General features: G+C 43.0%; 9 protein-coding genes across 9 annotated transcripts; 4 read left to right on the plus strand and 5 right to left on the minus strand.

Moving 5' to 3' along the window:
- The first annotated feature begins 35 nt into the window (after nucleotides 1–35).
- V2V93DRAFT_369997 (uncharacterized protein) lies at nucleotides 36–1,360 on the plus strand. Its single transcript, XM_066910156.1, has 4 exons — nucleotides 36–257; nucleotides 314–368; nucleotides 429–612; nucleotides 679–1,360. The coding sequence occupies exons 1-4, from the start codon at nucleotides 119–121 to the stop codon at nucleotides 1,288–1,290; spliced, it is 990 nt and encodes a 329-aa protein (XP_066765787.1). The 5' UTR covers nucleotides 36–118; the 3' UTR covers nucleotides 1,291–1,360.
- Nucleotides 1,361–1,556: 196 nt separating this feature from the next.
- V2V93DRAFT_391338 (uncharacterized protein) lies at nucleotides 1,557–4,027 on the plus strand (the record flags this gene model as incomplete). Its single annotated transcript, XM_066912434.1, has 7 exons — nucleotides 1,557–2,208; nucleotides 2,266–2,886; nucleotides 3,272–3,389; nucleotides 3,448–3,538; nucleotides 3,597–3,658; nucleotides 3,692–3,858; nucleotides 3,915–4,027. 7 exons carry the CDS (start codon nucleotides 1,557–1,559, stop codon nucleotides 4,025–4,027), a joined length of 1,824 nt encoding a protein of 607 aa, XP_066765788.1.
- Nucleotides 4,028–4,378: 351 nt separating this feature from the next.
- Nucleotides 4,379–5,164, minus strand: V2V93DRAFT_370003 (ankyrin repeat-containing domain protein). Its single transcript, XM_066910157.1, has 2 exons — nucleotides 4,944–5,164; nucleotides 4,379–4,868 (listed from the first exon to the last, which is right to left on the minus strand). Exons 1-2 carry the CDS (start codon nucleotides 5,140–5,142, stop codon nucleotides 4,462–4,464), a joined length of 606 nt encoding a protein of 201 aa, XP_066765789.1. The 5' UTR covers nucleotides 5,143–5,164; the 3' UTR covers nucleotides 4,379–4,461.
- Nucleotides 5,165–5,169: 5 nt separating this feature from the next.
- Nucleotides 5,170–6,626, minus strand: V2V93DRAFT_246058 (uncharacterized protein). The gene has a single exon (XM_066907103.1). It carries the CDS (start codon nucleotides 6,419–6,421, stop codon nucleotides 5,555–5,557), a length of 867 nt encoding a protein of 288 aa, XP_066765790.1. The 5' UTR covers nucleotides 6,422–6,626; the 3' UTR covers nucleotides 5,170–5,554.
- A 47-nt stretch (nucleotides 6,627–6,673) lies between these two features.
- V2V93DRAFT_370009 (Mu homology domain-containing protein) lies at nucleotides 6,674–8,847 on the plus strand. Its single transcript, XM_066910158.1, has 4 exons — nucleotides 6,674–7,060; nucleotides 7,224–7,322; nucleotides 7,389–7,519; nucleotides 7,579–8,847. The coding sequence occupies exons 1-4, from the start codon at nucleotides 6,893–6,895 to the stop codon at nucleotides 8,459–8,461; spliced, it is 1,281 nt and encodes a 426-aa protein (XP_066765791.1). The 5' UTR covers nucleotides 6,674–6,892; the 3' UTR covers nucleotides 8,462–8,847.
- On the minus strand, nucleotides 8,727–12,610 carry V2V93DRAFT_370011 (uncharacterized protein). Its single transcript, XM_066910159.1, has 5 exons — nucleotides 11,676–12,610; nucleotides 11,148–11,613; nucleotides 11,015–11,092; nucleotides 10,726–10,953; nucleotides 8,727–10,669 (listed from the first exon to the last, which is right to left on the minus strand). Exons 1-5 carry the CDS (start codon nucleotides 12,331–12,333, stop codon nucleotides 8,911–8,913), a joined length of 3,189 nt encoding a protein of 1,062 aa, XP_066765792.1. The 5' UTR covers nucleotides 12,334–12,610; the 3' UTR covers nucleotides 8,727–8,910.
- A 98-nt stretch (nucleotides 12,611–12,708) lies between these two features.
- Nucleotides 12,709–14,563, plus strand: V2V93DRAFT_324093 (general substrate transporter; the record flags this gene model as incomplete). The annotated part of the gene is made up of 3 exons (XM_066907459.1): nucleotides 12,709–12,938; nucleotides 13,043–13,264; nucleotides 13,327–14,563. The coding sequence occupies 3 exons, from the start codon at nucleotides 12,709–12,711 to the stop codon at nucleotides 14,561–14,563; spliced, it is 1,689 nt and encodes a 562-aa protein (XP_066765793.1).
- Nucleotides 14,564–14,741: 178 nt separating this feature from the next.
- V2V93DRAFT_324443 (cytochrome P450) lies at nucleotides 14,742–16,044 on the minus strand (the record flags this gene model as incomplete). Its single annotated transcript, XM_066907468.1, has 2 exons — nucleotides 14,742–15,337; nucleotides 15,387–16,044. Coding segments are annotated over 2 exons (1,254 nt in total), but the record flags the coding sequence as incomplete, so codon positions are not given.
- On the minus strand, nucleotides 15,738–16,897 carry V2V93DRAFT_246066 (uncharacterized protein). The gene has a single exon (XM_066907104.1). The coding sequence runs from the start codon at nucleotides 16,503–16,505 to the stop codon at nucleotides 16,110–16,112; it is 396 nt and encodes a 131-aa protein (XP_066765795.1). The 5' UTR covers nucleotides 16,506–16,897; the 3' UTR covers nucleotides 15,738–16,109.
- Between the last annotated feature and the right edge of the window lie 118 nt (nucleotides 16,898–17,015).

Raw genomic sequence — 17,015 nt, forward strand, 5'->3', positions numbered from 1 at the left:
CGTGTACAAGAGACAAATCGTATCAATTATTTATTCTTGTTTAGAGCTCGAATAGTTATCAGCTTGACCTACCAATTGGACGAATTTTTAGGTACTTTTCGGTTGGTTAACTACAAACATGAGACTCCAGTCGATATTATTACTCCTGACTGCAATTTACGCAGTTGTGGTAGCGGCATGGGATGAAAAAGATCAAGAGATATTCAGGATATCGGAAGATTTGGAAAAAGTGGAGGGAAAAGGAACTTCTTTCTACTGTAAGTATTTCACCTAAACTAAAAAAATCTTTGATGACTGATGATTGCCCTGCTAGCTTTCTTGGGTTTGGAAAAGGGTCCCTCGTCATCGTTGGACGAAATCACCAAAGCGTAAGCATGTCCAATTTATTGATATTGATTTGCAAAATTGACAGAAATTGGTACTTTTAGTTATCGAAAAAAATCAAGACTTTTGCATCCGGATAAGATGAGAAACCCATCTAAAGAGGCTACAGATCGGTTTGCCAGATTAGGTGTGATTGCTAATATACTGCGAGGGCCTGAAAAAGAGCGTTACGACTTTTTTCTACAAAAAGGGTTTCCTAAGTGGAAAGGTACGGGATACTATTATGCTGTATGTATTTCTTTTATATTTTTTCTTACAACAGCAGCATAGATTTATCTAACTAACTAACTTTAGCGTTTCCGACCTGGTTTGGGAATGGTGTTTGTGTTCCTCTATTTGATCACCGGCGCAGCTCACTACCTTATTCTCAGCATGAACGCGAAGAACGAGCGTGCGCGCATGGAGCGCTATATTTCCGAATGCAAGGCTCAAGCATGGCCGAATGGATATCCGCCTGCAGATGCATCCAAGCGCCGAGTGCAAGATAGTACCGGTCGTATATTCACCATATATGCGGATGGCACCGTTTGGATTGTAGATGCTGCCAGCGGTCACGAGTACTTACTTGACGTCGATGAGATTCCAGATGCTCAATGGAAAAATACTCTCTTGGTCAAATTACCAAAGTGGGCCTGGAACTCCACGTTGGGAAAATATATTCCTAAGAGGGAGGCAAAGATCGTTCCTGAAGAGATAAAGGTCACTGCAGCAAATGGCCAGAGACAATCGAAAAAATCAAAATCCGAAGACAGACTGCCTGCTGCGTCTGAGCCCGCCGAGGGCGCTGCTTCTAAGAAAATTGGCGATGCGCCCAAGATGCCTCTCAAGACCAAGACTCTGGCTGATGGCAGCGTTGTAGCCGAGGCTTCTAATGTTGCAGGAGGTAGACGACGCCGGAAGAAATGAACCGCAAAGTGGTTTGACCTAAAAATTTAGATTTTTGTATGATTTCAAGATTATATTTCTTTAATTATGAGGTAAAACTAAGACCCCTAGGACGATTGAGAATACCTAATGGCTTGGCTGGGTTCTGTAGATGTCCTAAGGCCCAGGTGCTGGGAGACTATTGCTCTCACGTGCTTCCCTCGGAGGTACTTAAATGTGCGTCACTGATGGCCACGTAAATATACTTCTCTTACGAGAACATACACGCGTTAAACCACAACACAGAAATGAATTCTATGGACCCGGAAATATATCTCCGAACACTCCCTGCTGTTCGTGAACGTTGCAGCTTAGTTTACGACCAGGCAGAGCGCGGAATTTTGACGAACTTTGATCTGGATTCAGCCAAGTTTGACGATGTCGTCCATTACGTTGCAGGTATTATCAAGCGCGACTTTGCTCCGAATTACGGCGATATCCCACCTCATGGCCGCTGGGGAAATTTTGAAGCAGGAGGTATTCCGCGAATACAAAATTTATTAGATGAGTGGACCGGTGTAGCAAAATCAGAAGTTGTAAAACGGCTTGTAGATCTATTCTTGGTCTCGGTGCTGCTCGACGCTGGTGCGGGGAACAAATGGAAATTTACTGAGCCTAAGACCGGATTTTCAATTGGTCGAAGCGAAGGCACCGCAGTAGCTAGTTACTATGTTTTTAAGTCAGGAATACTATCGTCTGATCCGAGTAATCCTTATCAAGTGGATGCGGAGGCTTTAAAGACCTTGAATATCGACCATGTGTTGCAAGAAATTCAGCATTCCGAGTCAAATCCTATTGATGGATCGGTAGGACGTGTTGAGCTTCTAAGAAGCCTTGGCTATGCGCTTGAGGCCAATCCGCAGTTTTTCGGCTCAATTGGAAGACCCGGAAACATGTTTGGTAAGTGTTACTTGTACACTACATTTGCCCACATAGCATGCTTACTCTGTAATTCAGATTACCTTCTTCAGCATTCGATCTCTAGACCTGATGGAAGACATTTAGTAGCTTTACCGACTATCTGGGAAGTTTTGATGACTGGTCTCAACCCTATTTGGCCCAAAGGACGGGCAACTGTTAATGGAGTCTCTATTGGAGATGCCTGGCCGTGTTCATCTATGCCTCAAGATGGCGAAGAGTGGGAGAAGATTGTACCTTTTCATAAACTCAGCCAATGGTTATGCTACTCTATTGTGGTTCCGCTTGAAAGATATGGTGACATTGTGTTTACCGAGAAAGACACGCAGACTGGTTTGCCAGAGTACCGCAACGGTGGTTTACTAGTCGATTTAGGGCTCTTAAAGCTCAAACCAGCAGTAGTGGAGAAGGGACTAGCTAATTACAAAGTGTTGGGTGTGATCAAAGAAGACGAAGTTCCCATATTTCTTCCTGACGACGATGTCGTTGTTGAATGGCGAGCCATGACTGTTTGTGTTTTGGACAAGCTTCTTCCGCTGGTCAATAAAGATTTGGGAATTTCTGGAACCAAAGATGAGTTAATTTTAGCCCAGCTTTTAGAGGCAGGGACATGGAAGGGCGGGCGAGAGATTGCGGCCAAATTGAGACCAGGGAGTAAAGGTCCGCCGATTGCGATTAAAAGCGATGGGACGGTGTTCTAAATTGAACTATTAATGGTCGGCAGAAATGAAATTGAGACACACTGTCTGCTCTTGTTTGTCCCTAAGGGAATATATATCTTTACTTTATGTAATATACAGCTATATAAATGACATATCAATTATATATTCATTTTTCTACAATTAGTTGATAGTGCTCTTATTCAGGGGCACTGAGGCTGAGTGGCGCAAGAGCAAGCTTATGTGGCGGTGCAAAAGTCCCAACGTCTGGAATCATCCGGACAACCGCCAATTGTACACCACTTGGAAATCGATAAATAGTTCGTCACTGCCTGTATTCTTCTATCTGATAGAATCAGATTTTTAATCCGTTTGATAACATTGAGAAATGTATAAGAAATCGGGTGCTAAGGGAAATACTGCCGTCCGACGGCTCATGACAGAGTATAAACAGCTCATCAACGATGGACCGGACGGTATCTCTGCAGGACCTATCGATGAAGAGTATGCCATTTGCTTATCTTGTTTAAGTACAGAATTGACTGAAGCTAACCTGGGGCAGCAACTTTTTTGAGTGGGAATGTTTGATTCAAGGTCCTGAAGATACTCCGTTTGAAGGCGGCGTCTTCCCCGCTACCCTTACGTTCCCATCGGTAACTAATCTCGGAGCAGAATAAATTTATTGCAGACATAAGTTCTGACTTATTACAGGATTACCCTTTGAGTCCTCCAACTATGAAGTTTACTTGTGATATTTTTCATCCGAATGGTATGTTCCTGTGATCGCCGTTGATATTGATACAGAGTCAGATTATTCACGCGTCCTTGATAGTTTATAAGGATGGCACAGTCTGTATTTCCATACTTCATGCTCCAGGAGATGATCCTAATATGTATGAATCTGCTTCTGAGCGCTGGAGTCCAATTCAATCTGTGGAGAAGATCCTGATAAGTGTGATGAGCATGCTGGCCGGTAAGTTAGTTTTTGTGAAACCGTTGGCGTTGTGCTTCGACTGAGCCTGTAAGTAGAACCTAATGACGAGAGCGGTGCCAATATTGATGCCTGCAAGGTCTGGAGAAATGATAGAAAGGAGTACGGTAGAATTGTGAGGGCTAACGTTCGAAAAACTCTTGGCTTGTGATCTTGTAATCACATTACTGATGAATTAAAAAGCAATCATTCTATATCATGGTGGCTTGGCTGATCTTTTTGTTTTCCGGCTTATGCCTGGATGTGATTTTTCGTTTCGATGCTTGACGGTTTTTTCATGACGCTAGCGGGCTTCTCATCATTTAATCATGGTACTGCCAATTTGTTCTTTAGTACCATAGGAGTTTTATCGTGACGGTCGGTCCTTATCTTTTTTGCAGTTTTTGTATTGGGTTTGCAGTATCGCAGCCATGTATAGCAGGTTTAATGCAAATATGTTTCGTTAAGACCACGGTGTTGATGATAGATCATATCTTTTCATCACAAATGGTGTTTCCTTTTTGCTGAATAATTCTTCTCTTAAACGCACATATCTCTACGATCCGTATATACATTTTATTTTTACCTACAATAATATTACACAGTTCAAGCCTCTTCTTGAATATCCAACTTCTTGACCTGTTTGCTGATCCCCTCTGGTGTAGAACCATTTGCTTCAGCTTCTGCCCGTTCAGCAGCCTCTGCGGCCCTGTCCTTTTCCTCCTCCTCCGCTTCAAGTACATCTTGGAACCGAGTAAGAATGTAATCTACTACATCAAGCTTCTCGTTATTCTCCGCTTGGAAGAGCGCATCCTGTCCCATACTATTGTTCAAGAAAGGATCAGCGCCTGCGTCACATAGCTTTTCAACAATCTTGAGATGACCGTTTAAGCAGGCCCAATGCAAGGCAGTGTTTCCAGAATCATTGACAAATGTGGCAAGTGTAGTGTTGGGTTCTAGTGGGGAGTCGGGTGAAGGAGTAGGAAATTTCGAAAGTATATACTCAGTAATTTCTGATAGTTATACAAAAGTTAGACTTGATACAATTATTCGTAGCTCCTCTATAATAAGTACACTATCTTCCTCACCTAAAAATCCATTTGCACAAGCCATATGTAAAGGTGTACTCTGAGTGTAAGGATCAACCGCCTGTAAAAGAACTTCTGCCTCTGATTGACCCAACTCCTTACACAGATTATTCAATAAATGTTTCAAGCCGTCTAAATCCTCTGATCGGGCAGAATAAATGAGATCTTCAACCTCATCTTCAGTGATTTTTCGCGACATTTTTAATGGTTGAGATTGTTAGAATAAAAAAAATCGAGGATTGCAATGGTAATTGGGAGTATCTAAAACTCTAATTCGTCGATATAATTCAGTAAAGAGCAATAAGCAGTTCAAACTTTCTGACAACACTTTAGATTTTTTCCGCATAGACTAGTCTTATAGTGAACAAAAGATGGGAATTACTAAGTCAAAGTTAGACAATCGAACCTCTTTTGTCAGACAGCTCGACAAGCTTAAGCTGCTAATCTTAAGTCAGACATCTCAACAGCTCAAATAAAAGTTGAGTTATCAACATAAATGATATTTACATATATAACATACCAAGGTACAATCTAATGATACACAAACTCCAAAGTGTCAACGCTATGATACAAATCCCCGTCAGCTCCGTCAAATGCTAGTGTCTGAGCAACTAGTTCAACAGCCATGATCTTTGATTTCTCTCCCTCCGCTCCTGCTTTTTCTTTCTAAATTGCTCCAGCTGTTTTTTCGAAAGCTTACTTTGTTGCCTCTCTGCCTTTAAACTTTTTCCCTCATGCAGATTGGCAGCAGAGTCGACATCGTAGAAAGCACTTAACTGGTTGCGAGACTTTTTCTCGTCTGAATATTCGTTATATGGAAGAATCACCCCAGGAGCTGCGGCCTCATCAAAATCCTCATCATCAAGAGAGTCTGAAGGATACTGCTGCCATTTTCCTGTAAATCGGTTGAAAAATCCGCGTGAAGCGTAATCTGAATTCTTTCTTTTTTTTGATTCTTTAGCTTGCTGCTCAGACAATTCAAAGGCTTGAGGGCGATCCCAGGTAGTTTCTTCGGTGTTATGGTTGTAGTAGTAGTATGTTTTCGTCTCAGGATCAAGGATAGCTTCCCAGTCTTCCAGCCCGGGAACTTTTTCTGCGGTCTCAGGAACAGGCCCAGGTGGTAGGGGAGGTGCCTCATCGTCATAGTCATCATCTCCGAACTGGGAAACAGAGTTGAGTAATTCAGCAGCGTCAGGAATCGGGCCGGGAGGAAGATGCAGTTCATCGCCATCACCATCTTTATCTTGCTCTACTCGAGCCTTAGTTGATTTGCTCGTCTCGCCGCTCTCGCCGCTCTCGCCGCTCTCGCCGCTGTCAATTTCGCTACCGCTAGTATCAGCTGCTTTTAAAGACTCGCTAGGTGTTCCACTTGTTAGCGCGTCGGCATTAGCTGTATTCGAGTCTGCCTGCGCATCTACTGTCTCGACTGACTTTGATGATTTCGGCTGTGATTTCTGGTGATCTTCGTCGCCCGCCATTTTATATGACCTGAGTGATAGCTCCCAACTACTATCAGGTCTTCAAATGATTTAAAACCACTTTCTTTGTAGTGGGATAAATTTCTGAACAGAAAGACAAGAGATTACAATATCGAAAAAGAAATAAATACAGGAGTAACAAAATGAACACTAAATGACACTCGAGATCGCTCAAAACTCTAAAGCGAAGAGCCTCTGATGGCCGCTGCCAGGGAGCGCACAACCCTAATAATGCACACACATTGCTTTCCGCCTCTTGTCAATTCTTCCCTGTGCTGTCTGCCTGATCGCAAGCGGGATATAGCAATTCTGGGTATAGTTGCTTTCAACAGGACAGATTTGGTGCCCTATTGATATTTGTGATATAATAATCTTAAAGAGCGCGGTTATCATAACGCGTAATTACTGAGCACGTTTATACCTCAACAGCCTTTATTCACATATCTATAGCCCTCCACAGCTACAATTGATATGGCTTCGGCAATCTTTTTCCTAGATCTAAAGGGCAAGCCGCTGCTGTCGCGCAATTATCGTGGTGACGTGCCGATGTCAGCACTGGACAAGTTTCCAATCTTACTGCTCGATGCAGAGGAAGAGAGCTCGGTTGTGCCGCCATGCTTTTCGCATGAGGGAGTTAACGTATGTATATCAATCGTCATTTAGCTGTTTTCTCACCTGATTGTGCTATACTTTTGTATTGGCTGTGGATATCTGGGAATTTAATATCTGAAAATCTGAAATGGGATTATAAGGTGTACACATCCATCTTCTTGAATGATAATCTCACATATTTGACTGATAGTACATGTACATCCGACATAGTAATCTCTATTTACTAGCAATAACAAAACGCAACTCAAACGCCGCTGAAATTCTCTTATTTTTGCACAAAGTGGTGCAGGTAAGACAAGCTCGATTTACAACTGGTTTCGTCACTCAGAAAGGCTAATTATCTATAATAATTCAGGTTCTCACAGAGTACTTCAAAGTTCTGGAAGAAGAGTCTATTCGGGACAATTTCGTGGTTATATATGAATTACTTGATGAACTAATGGATTTCGGCTATCCTCAAACTACCGAGACCAAAATCTTACAGGAGTACGCTTATCTATATCATCTAGCTTTCAGGAGTTTCAACTAATTATGTGGCCATTTAGATATATCACGCAAGAAAGTCATAAATTAGAAGTCCAAGTGCGTCCACCTATTGCAGTCACAAATGCCGTTTCCTGGCGTTCCGAAGGTATCCGCTATCGCAAGAACGAAGTCTTCTTGGATGTCATTGAATCTGTCAATCTTCTTGTCAGCTCCACCGGTACGGTTCTGCGTTCCGAGATTCTAGGCTCTGTGAAATTGAAATGCTATCTTTCTGGAATGCCTGAGCTTCGTCTTGGTCTTAATGATCGGGTCATGTTTGAGAACAATGGCAGATCTACTCGTGGCAAGTCGATTGAGATGGAAGACGTCAAGTTTCACCAGTGCGTCCGTTTATCGCGCTTTGAAAATGATCGCACGATTTCATTCATTCCTCCTGATGGAGAATTTGAACTCATGAGCTATCGCCTTAATACGCAGGTAAAGCCGCTTATCTGGGTTGAATGTGCTATGCAAATGCACGCTGGATCTCGTGTAGAGTATGCAATTAAAGCACGTGCCCAATTCAAGCGCAGATCAACTGCTAATAATGTTGAAATTACTATCCCTGTCCCTGATGATGCGGACACCCCTAAATTTAGAACTACGGTCGGAACAGTTCATTATGCGCCAGAAAAAGCTGCAATTGTGTGGAAGATCAAACATTTTGGAGGCGGCAAAGAATTCTCCATGCGCGCAGAACTTGGTTTGCCTAGCGTTAAAGAATCTGATCCCGATAGGAAGAAGAGACCAATCAACGTAAAATTTGAAATTCCTTATTTTACAACATCGGGAATTCAAGTTCGATATTTGAAGATCATTGAGTCAAAGCTGCAATATCCTAGTCTTCCTTGGGTACGGTACATCACCCAGAGTGGAGATGACTACACGGTGCGATTACCATGATAAATTTTGAAAATGAAATAATGCCGAAATTGGGTATTCTTTACTATGAGTTTCATGATTGTGGCTTTTTTTTGTTGCTACGTCTGCCATATTTGTAATTCAAGTGAAGAACATTACCTGATCAATTTTGTGCGGTTTTAAGTAAAAGTAAGGCATGAGATTTTGCGACTATGTCTATGTAATACCAAAAGCCAATTAAAGTCGGGTTCAGGTTTAAGAAGCAAGAAATTTATTAAATATAGAAAACTTGTTTTACTTGTGAATGTTTGAGTTAAAGAATTAGGTTATATTAAGATGTGCAAGAGTAAAGCCAACACAGAAGCAATTCACAAAAACGCTCGAAGTACATAGGAATCACAATACCAAATAATTACTAATTATACAATAGAAAATAAAAAAAGGGGATAAAAATAAGAATGAAAATAGGAAGAAAAATACACAGTTTGCCATCAGCGGCGAGATCGAATACCTAGTTGAGCTTCGCGAATAAGTCGTTGCAGAGTCTCTTCATCTGTTTCTGTGGGCTGCCCAGCTGCTGACTTTGACTGCCTCTTATTTGATAATTCACGAGAACTTGAAAACGAGCTGTCACTGGCTTTGTTACTCGATAGCTTTTCCTGGCGTTTGCGTTCGCGCTCTTCCATAGCATAAAGCTTACTATTCGGCCCTCGCGGACGACCTCGGCCACGTTTAACAACAGACTCAGCAACTACTTTTTCAGCTTTCTCGGTAGCTACAAATCGGAGAGGACTGCTATTACTACAGTCACGCAGTGATCGAGCTGATTTCTTTCCACCGGGTGTTGACTTTCGTCTCGATCTACTAGGTTTAACATCTTCGTCGTCGATATCATCATCATCTTGATATTTCCGCTTCGTAGGAGCTGAGTTTCGACGACGTTTTCGAGCCACACTAGAAGATCCATTCGTGGTAGATCTGCTTGAATTCTGAAGAATTTGCATACTATGCCGTGTGCGTGAGCTATATAAATCCATAAGCTCCTGGTAAATTTTATGATTCTTGTGCTTCCCTTCTTCGCTGGTAATACTTTGAATTACATCCTCCTGAATTACCGTAGAGGTTTCACTCACAGCATCAGAATCATAAGCAGCATCCGTGTCGTTATCGGATTGTTCAGTAGCAAGCGCCTGCTCGTCTTCTTCGGCTTCAGCCAGTCCAGATGTAGCTTGAGATTCTGAGTCAGCCTCGCTTTTTATATTATTGACGTGTCCAACTTCTTCCATTTCTTCGGAAAGCAGTTCGTCAGTCGGAGGAGGCGGCGAAAGCTCACTTCCTTTAGACTCACTAGAAACCAAATCGTCACCTTCATCCATACCAGGAGTCGGGGAGAGACGCGATATGATCTTACTCGTCTCCTGCTGAGATACAACAGAGCTTTCAGGTTCACTCTGTTTATCTTCAGGAGAAGGGGTAGCAGTCTGCTGCGTTTCTGACTTTATCTCAGTAACTATCGCTGTCACCACTTGCGCGTCGCCGTAGTCATTTGCTTCGGCCTTCGAAAGTAAATCCCCCTTTTCAATCTTTAGCTGCTGAGACGCACTATCTTCAACGGTGGGCTCTACTTTCTTGTCAGATAAACTTCTAGGAGAATTAGGAGAATCTCGCAGGTGATCAACATCTATTCCAATGTCCTTCTCCACTGAATCAGTCGGCGAGCGCCGTCGCTTATTGATTTGCTTCTTTCCACACAAATCTCTCAACAAAGCTTCCTTTTGCTCCTCTGCGCTCATTACCGCCCATTCAAGTGGATACTTGTGATTACTGATAGTCGACACCCAGCTTCCGAATACTTTCGCAAATAAAACTGCGTCTCTTAAAGGTCCAATTATGGAATTCTTTGCGGCCTTCACCTCCATTGCTGATGCAGTGGTAACTTGCCCAGCTGCAACTAAAGCCTCAGTATGAATGTACTCAGCTAAATCAGATAAGCCACGCAATTCGGTTTCATCATTTTTGATTTTGTTTACAAATTCCACATGATCTCTCCGTTGCAATAAGTCATTGGCGGTGTACCAAAGCAATTTCGAAAACATAGGAAATCGAAATTTTCGCGGAACCTTTGTTTTCTTTTCGATTTTCGATATCGCAATTTCCATCGATAAATCACGAGCAGTGAGAAAATTACCGCCAATTACCAAAGAATCAATAGGTGTGTAAACTGCATGGATCCAGCCTGAAGGAATTATCCTGAAAGTCTGTCAATATCTCATCTATCAAACTCTTCTGCACAGTACAGCACTTACATGGTATCATTTTTTTGTAAAGTAACCTTATAGCAATCTTTCACTAAGTCGCCAAAGAAGATTTTACTTTGATCACTTGACAAACACCAGTTTTCGTATTTCGCTAAGTTCGAAGGAGTAGGAGGAGCAAATAAAAACACTTTCGATCCTTCAACGACATGATAGAAGACTGATGATCCGCCGAAATCAATATGATAATCTGTGTATGCATTTTCAACTGACATGAGACTATATAAGCTCAAAGTCAGTAACAGGCTCGATCTCTAAACAGATAAGCTATTGTACATACCAATACAAGGAAACTTTTGGCCACCGTCCTTTCTTCTTTAAATCTTTCGGCCAGGCCAGATGAGTCAGATCAGTTTCCCTACACAGCATATTAGTCAAGACAATACTGACATTGCATCACTATTTTCGCATACCTAACGTATTGTGGCCTTTGGATGACGTCTCCCAACTTTGTAAAACTGACTTCCAAACTTATAACATTTCGTACTCGATCTCGAGTCTCCGCTGGCGTGTAGTAGTATTCTGCCCATTTTCCTAAATCCCAATTTGGTGACTCATGCTGGGTGGGAACATCAATTACCTCGACCTTGGTCTCGTGTCCCACAAGATCGGCCACCATATTAACTGTAAGATTTGATGGAATTTTCAACCCTAGACCATCAATTTTATCATGAGGAATGAGAACGGGCTGAGAGATCCCGCCAGATTCAGCAAGCTGTTTAGTGAGTTCATGGCCACTAATGCGAGGAAAGGATTCAGGAGTGAATGACCTGTTTTGAATGATCTGACAGTAAGGGTGTTGATCAGTTGTTAGACTGTCGCCTTCGTGAAGAGCCGCATAATCTATAGCCGCGTGTTTCCGTTTCGACTTTCGTAGCACTAGAAATTGGTCAGCATTATAGACACTAGCCTTTGTTTGCGATTACCAAAATAAAACTTACGAGTCGAGGGTCCATGAGTCTTGGCGCATATAGGACAGTGGAAGTCATCCACATTTTTAGCGTTCTTGGTAGTAAGACCAACGCAAAAGTAATGATACCATTTTTGACATATACTGCATTCAATCCAATCGACTTTTCCTTGAGGAGAGGTTTCAGGCGTGCAGAGAGCACAGGTATCCCAGATCTCTTGTGATTGCGAGCTAGCGTTTTCAGTGGGACTGCTTTCATTGCTTGCTAATTCAGTAGGTTTCAGATCAACCGCACTATCCCGTGAGTATATTGGTGACAGCTCCAAAGGAGTATACGGCGACAGCTGCTCCACTGGAGATGGGTGTTTATAAGATGCTGCATATACGCTCACGTCAGGTGAATTCATAGGAGAGTAAACCGTCGCCAATTTTTGCGTTGTTTGAGGTAGAGGCAAAGGTAGAGGTAGTGTGCGTGCCGGATCATACTGCTTTTGTCCTGGCTTTGTATCAAACGGATGAAATTGGCTTGATTGTTGTTGCTGTGATTGTTGTGGCTGCAATTGGCTTTGTAAATTCGGAGTGTACGATGAATATCCACCATCAACGCAACTATTAACGGGTCGATCAAAGAATGCTGCAGCATCCAAAGCAGCAGCCTCGAGAAGAGTCTCGATGCCACTTCGCTCCATAGCAGACGAATGCGAGACCTGAAAGAAACGCGGTAAGGTCGATGGAAAAATGTCGCAGACTAGCTAACGCGCGTGCGAAAAAAAATAGAAGCAAGACCGGATCAGCGGTCAAGTAGACCGTGGCCCTCGTTAGTGTACAGAACCGTGGCAATAAAAGGCGGGCGCGGCAGCGGAGATCGATGAAAGAAGAGTGCGAGAGCGGTCGGTGAAATCGAAGAGGAGGTGGGAGTTCTGAGGGCGGCGACCTAAGTCACGTTGTGACTGATATGACTTTGTCTGTCACGAGATTGGATAGAGGTGCTGCATGCGGCACGCGTTCAACAGGTCTCCTAGTATGACCTGCTTCCCACATTTGTCCATTGAGAACGTCGTAGGATGGTCTTGAAGACGTATAATCCGTACGTCGTGGCCATGGCTGCCACCATTGGTGGTATGCTTTTCGGATTTGACGTATCGTCGGTCTCCGCCTTTGTGAACAATGAGACTTATCGCGCATATTTCAATTATCCAAATGATATCGTGCAGGGAGCAATCACCTCTGCTATGGCTGGAGGATCCTTTTTCGGCTCGCTGATATCAGGCCGTCTTTCAGATGCCCTTGGTCGGTATGTTATTGAAGTTCCTGGCTAATGATAATTTAATCGGGCTTATCAGTCGACATTGACAAGCTACTAGTTGCTGCTGATAATAATATAATATTGTTCTCCAGAAAATATGCTGTACAGATTGGCGCAGTCATTTGGATTGTTGGATCTTTGTTTCAGAGCGCAGTACTCACCTCATTTCAACTTATCATGGGCCGCTTCATTTCTGGAATAGCCATTGGCATCTGCTCGTCTCAAGTGCCAGTCTATATTGCAGAGCTGAGTCCTAAGCGAATTCGCGGTCGTCTTGTGGGTACCTTCCAGTGGGCTATTACCTGGGGTGTACTGTATGTTTGCACTTTCTGAAAACAGCTTATAGTAGTAATAATCGCTGATACCTTGTTATTAGAATCATGTTCCTGGTAGGGTATGGTTGTTCATTCATCGAAGGTCCTAAGAGTTTCAGAATCGCTTGGGGTCTTCAAGTAATTCCAGGACTCCTTCTTCTATGCGCTCTTTTTTTCTTTCCTGAATCACCGCGTTGGCTGGCTACGCGTGATCGCTGGGAGGAAGCGACGAATGTCATTGCTCACATCCAAGGAGGCGGAGATGTAGAGCATCCTGATGTTCTTCTTGAAATGCAAGAAATTCGGGAGGTTGTACGGATAAATCGCATGTCTGAAGATGTTACGGTGATGGATTTGTTTGCTCGTGGATCGCGGCTTCGCACCTTCGTTGGGTGCTCATGTCAAATGTGGCAGCAACTAACTGGAATTAATGTCATGATGTATTACGTTGTTTATACTTTTGCCATGGCTGGATACGAAGGCAACACCGATCTGATTGCATCTTCAGTTCAATATGCAATCAATGTTTTCATGACTGTCCCCGCTTTGCTTTTCATTGATGATTGGGGTCGTCGTCCTCTTCTGCTTACAGGATCAACTTTTATGGCTCTCTGGCTGTTCTGTGTCGCTTTCACCATGGGTCACTTTGGCCACTATGTAGATTCACTAAATGGAAACACCGAAATTCGATGGATAGTACCTAATCATGCTGCCGCCAAGTCGGTTATTGCATTCAACTATTTGTTTGTCGGCACGTTTGCCCCGACTTATGGACCTGGAACTTGGATATATGTCTCGGAGATCTTCCCCCTGAAACAGCGAGCAATTGCCAATGGCTTATGCGCCGCCGTTAACTGGACATTCAACTTTTTACTTGCATTTTTGGTGCCGTTAGGATTTAAACATATTCAGTATCGTACGTATCTGATTTTCTGCTTCTTCTGCATCTTGATGACACTTCACGTGTACTTTATGTTCCCAGAGACCAAAGGGAAGACACTTGAAGAGATTGATCTGATTTGGGAGGATCATATTCCGCCTTGGAAGACAAGCAAAATTGATGTCGAAGAATTTGTGGCTCGTGACCGCGAGCACCTGATCAATCATGAATCGAACAGAGCACCAACAGAGTTAGGAGAGATGGATAGAGGTTTATCCCCTGCAGATACGAATAGCGGGCTCAGCACTACCAGTTATGACACCGACGCGATTAGCTTCAACGAAGAAGAAGCCCAAAACCTGCTAAATCAAGATCACCCTTTATCGGGTAACGATTCGATTTCTGTCAGGATGGCCTGAGTAAGCAAAATTTACAACTTATTCAGTCAGAGGTTTGGGTCGTATAGAGGAACGTGAGATTGCTTTGGTGCTGAGACACGGTTCTTTTCATGTCATGAAAATTTGTTTTTTTTTATTGAATTTGGTGTTGTATGATATAATAATATGTTAGAAGATGCAGTTCTTCTGATTTTCAAATCTACCATCCTCCGAGTTTCGTCACCTTCAGTGGGATACCGTCCGTTGGTCGTACCGTAACGATGAATTCACGATTAATGGCCTGGTTTTCAACGCTCTCTTCGAATCTGTAACGAGCTACAAATGCGGCCAGAATGCACCTAAACTCTATCTCAGCAAAACGCTTTCCAATGCATGACCGAGTGCCTTGTAAAAATGTCAAGTTTGAGTATGCGTTATCGGCTTGCCTGCCGTTCCATCTGTCAGGATTAAATTGTGCTGCATCAGGGCCCCATTGCCGTGGGTCGTAGTTCAAGGCTTTGATTGAAATCTGGGTTCCGGTGCCTTTATGAATCGTCTGTCCGTCAATGGTAAGATCGCATTCGGCTTGTCGAAATGTGTTGATTACCGGAGGATTGTAACGTAGTAGTTCGCGAGCGACGTTGTTGAGATATTTTAGGGCCTCAATTTGCTCTGCCGTGGATATATCGGATACACCGCCGGGAAAAGCAGCACGCACCTCTGCGCGTAGCTTTTCTTGTACGTCAGGGTATTTTGCGAGAGTGAGTAAAGCCCACGATAAAGCACCTGCGGTGGTTTCGTGACCCGCAAAAAGAACTGAATAGAGTGTTAGCGTGGACATCATAAGAATCGAGAAAAAACTTACAGGTCATTATCTGGTTCTCAACATTGTGACCAGTCCAAACATTCTCGTCACTCTCCAACATGATACTCAAAATATCTCGATTTTTATTTTCCTTGAATTCACCGTCGCCTAGGTTTGATATCTTTTGCTGAGCACGACTCTTTGCGAGTTCAGCTTTTCTTTCAGTTAATACCTTGGCAGTTGCCGAGCTGAGAATCTTCCGTGAATGTCGAATACTCCTATTGTATTCTATCGGAACATATTTCCAGCCGGGAACCATGGCAAAAAGGTTAAACAAAACAACATCACGCCCAGCGCTCGAAACTGTCTCATAAGCTTTCACCAACTCGTTGTGCTCGTCTCCAATAGCATTGAAATTGACGCCGAACGATGCCTCGCCAATGGCATCTAGTGTCAGGCGAGAAAAATAGCTGAAAATAGGGAAAACGGCTGGTCCATCTTTGACGATCTCGTCAAATAGACTCATCACCTCAACTGTTTTAGCCATAAACACGGGTACAAATCTTTTAACATGAACATATGCAAAAGCCGGCGATAGCAGTTTACGCTGCAATTTGTGTTCGTGGCCTTCGGAGAAAACGAGACCGTTTCCGATCACAATCTTAAACGCTTGAGAAAGAGCCGGCTTTGGAAATTCGTAAACGTGTGTCTGCAGAACAGCAACATGCGCTTCCGGAGTGAGCTAAATCCATGTATAAAAAGGTCAGCTCACGCAAAGCATTATCAATAATCCGGACAATTTCTTGTCCAATGTAGAAGTAGAAGGTCCACACGTACCAAAGTAACTACGTCCTGTCCAAAAAGCCCAAAAAATCGAGTGAAGTGCCTATTGGGATACTTTTCAGCCATGCCGATGGCATGCTCATAGAAGAGATTTCCATAATCGGCAAAGTTGCCAAAAAGCGGATGAGGATTGGGTGGGTGAGGTAGGTGTCTGTACGGCGAAAAGTACCAAGGATAGAGAAAGATACAGTAAAATAAGTATAGAAATGTTGATATTATTGTGCTTGAAATTAGAACCAGTCCAGAGCTGCGAAGCTCCAATGCTTTTCCAGTCAGGAGATGAAAGATGGCAGCGAGGAGTACGCCTCCGATCAGAACTCTAGTTGAAAACGCCATTGTAAAGAATAAGCAAATCCGCAGGTAACTGTCCTGCTTTGTTGTAAACCGGGTAGCTTTGAATAAGTACGCTGCTACTGGCTGGATGAAAATAAATCAGATTGGGATTTCGTTATCAGCAACCCAAAGTTACTGTCTTTACTCATCAATACTATCAATACTTCTGAGCCGCACTATATGTATGGCTTAAGCGAAAGACGGCAAATGAGTGATTTGCTATTGATCGCACCGTGTATTTTGAACTACTACGTATCGTGAAGCAAAAGGAGACACGTCTGATTATTTCGTAGTCAATTATCTCGATATATGGAGTAGGACATTTTTAGTATGCAGTCCTAAACAACGCACGCATTATCATAGAAGAGAGCTTCTACTGCTTCTGTTAATTATACCTCTAACTAGATGTATTATATAAGTACATTTGTTTCAGCTATTATTCGTAATGAATCAAATTCCCGGCTGCATATGCTTTGAACAATAGCAAGATCGGTCTATCAGAACGCGTGCCGC

Source organism: Kockiozyma suomiensis (assembly GCF_038497685.1).
Source record: "Kockiozyma suomiensis strain NRRL Y-17356 unplaced genomic scaffold V2V93scaffold_7, whole genome shotgun sequence".
NCBI lineage: Eukaryota > Fungi > Ascomycota > Lipomycetes > Lipomycetales > Lipomycetaceae > Kockiozyma > Kockiozyma suomiensis.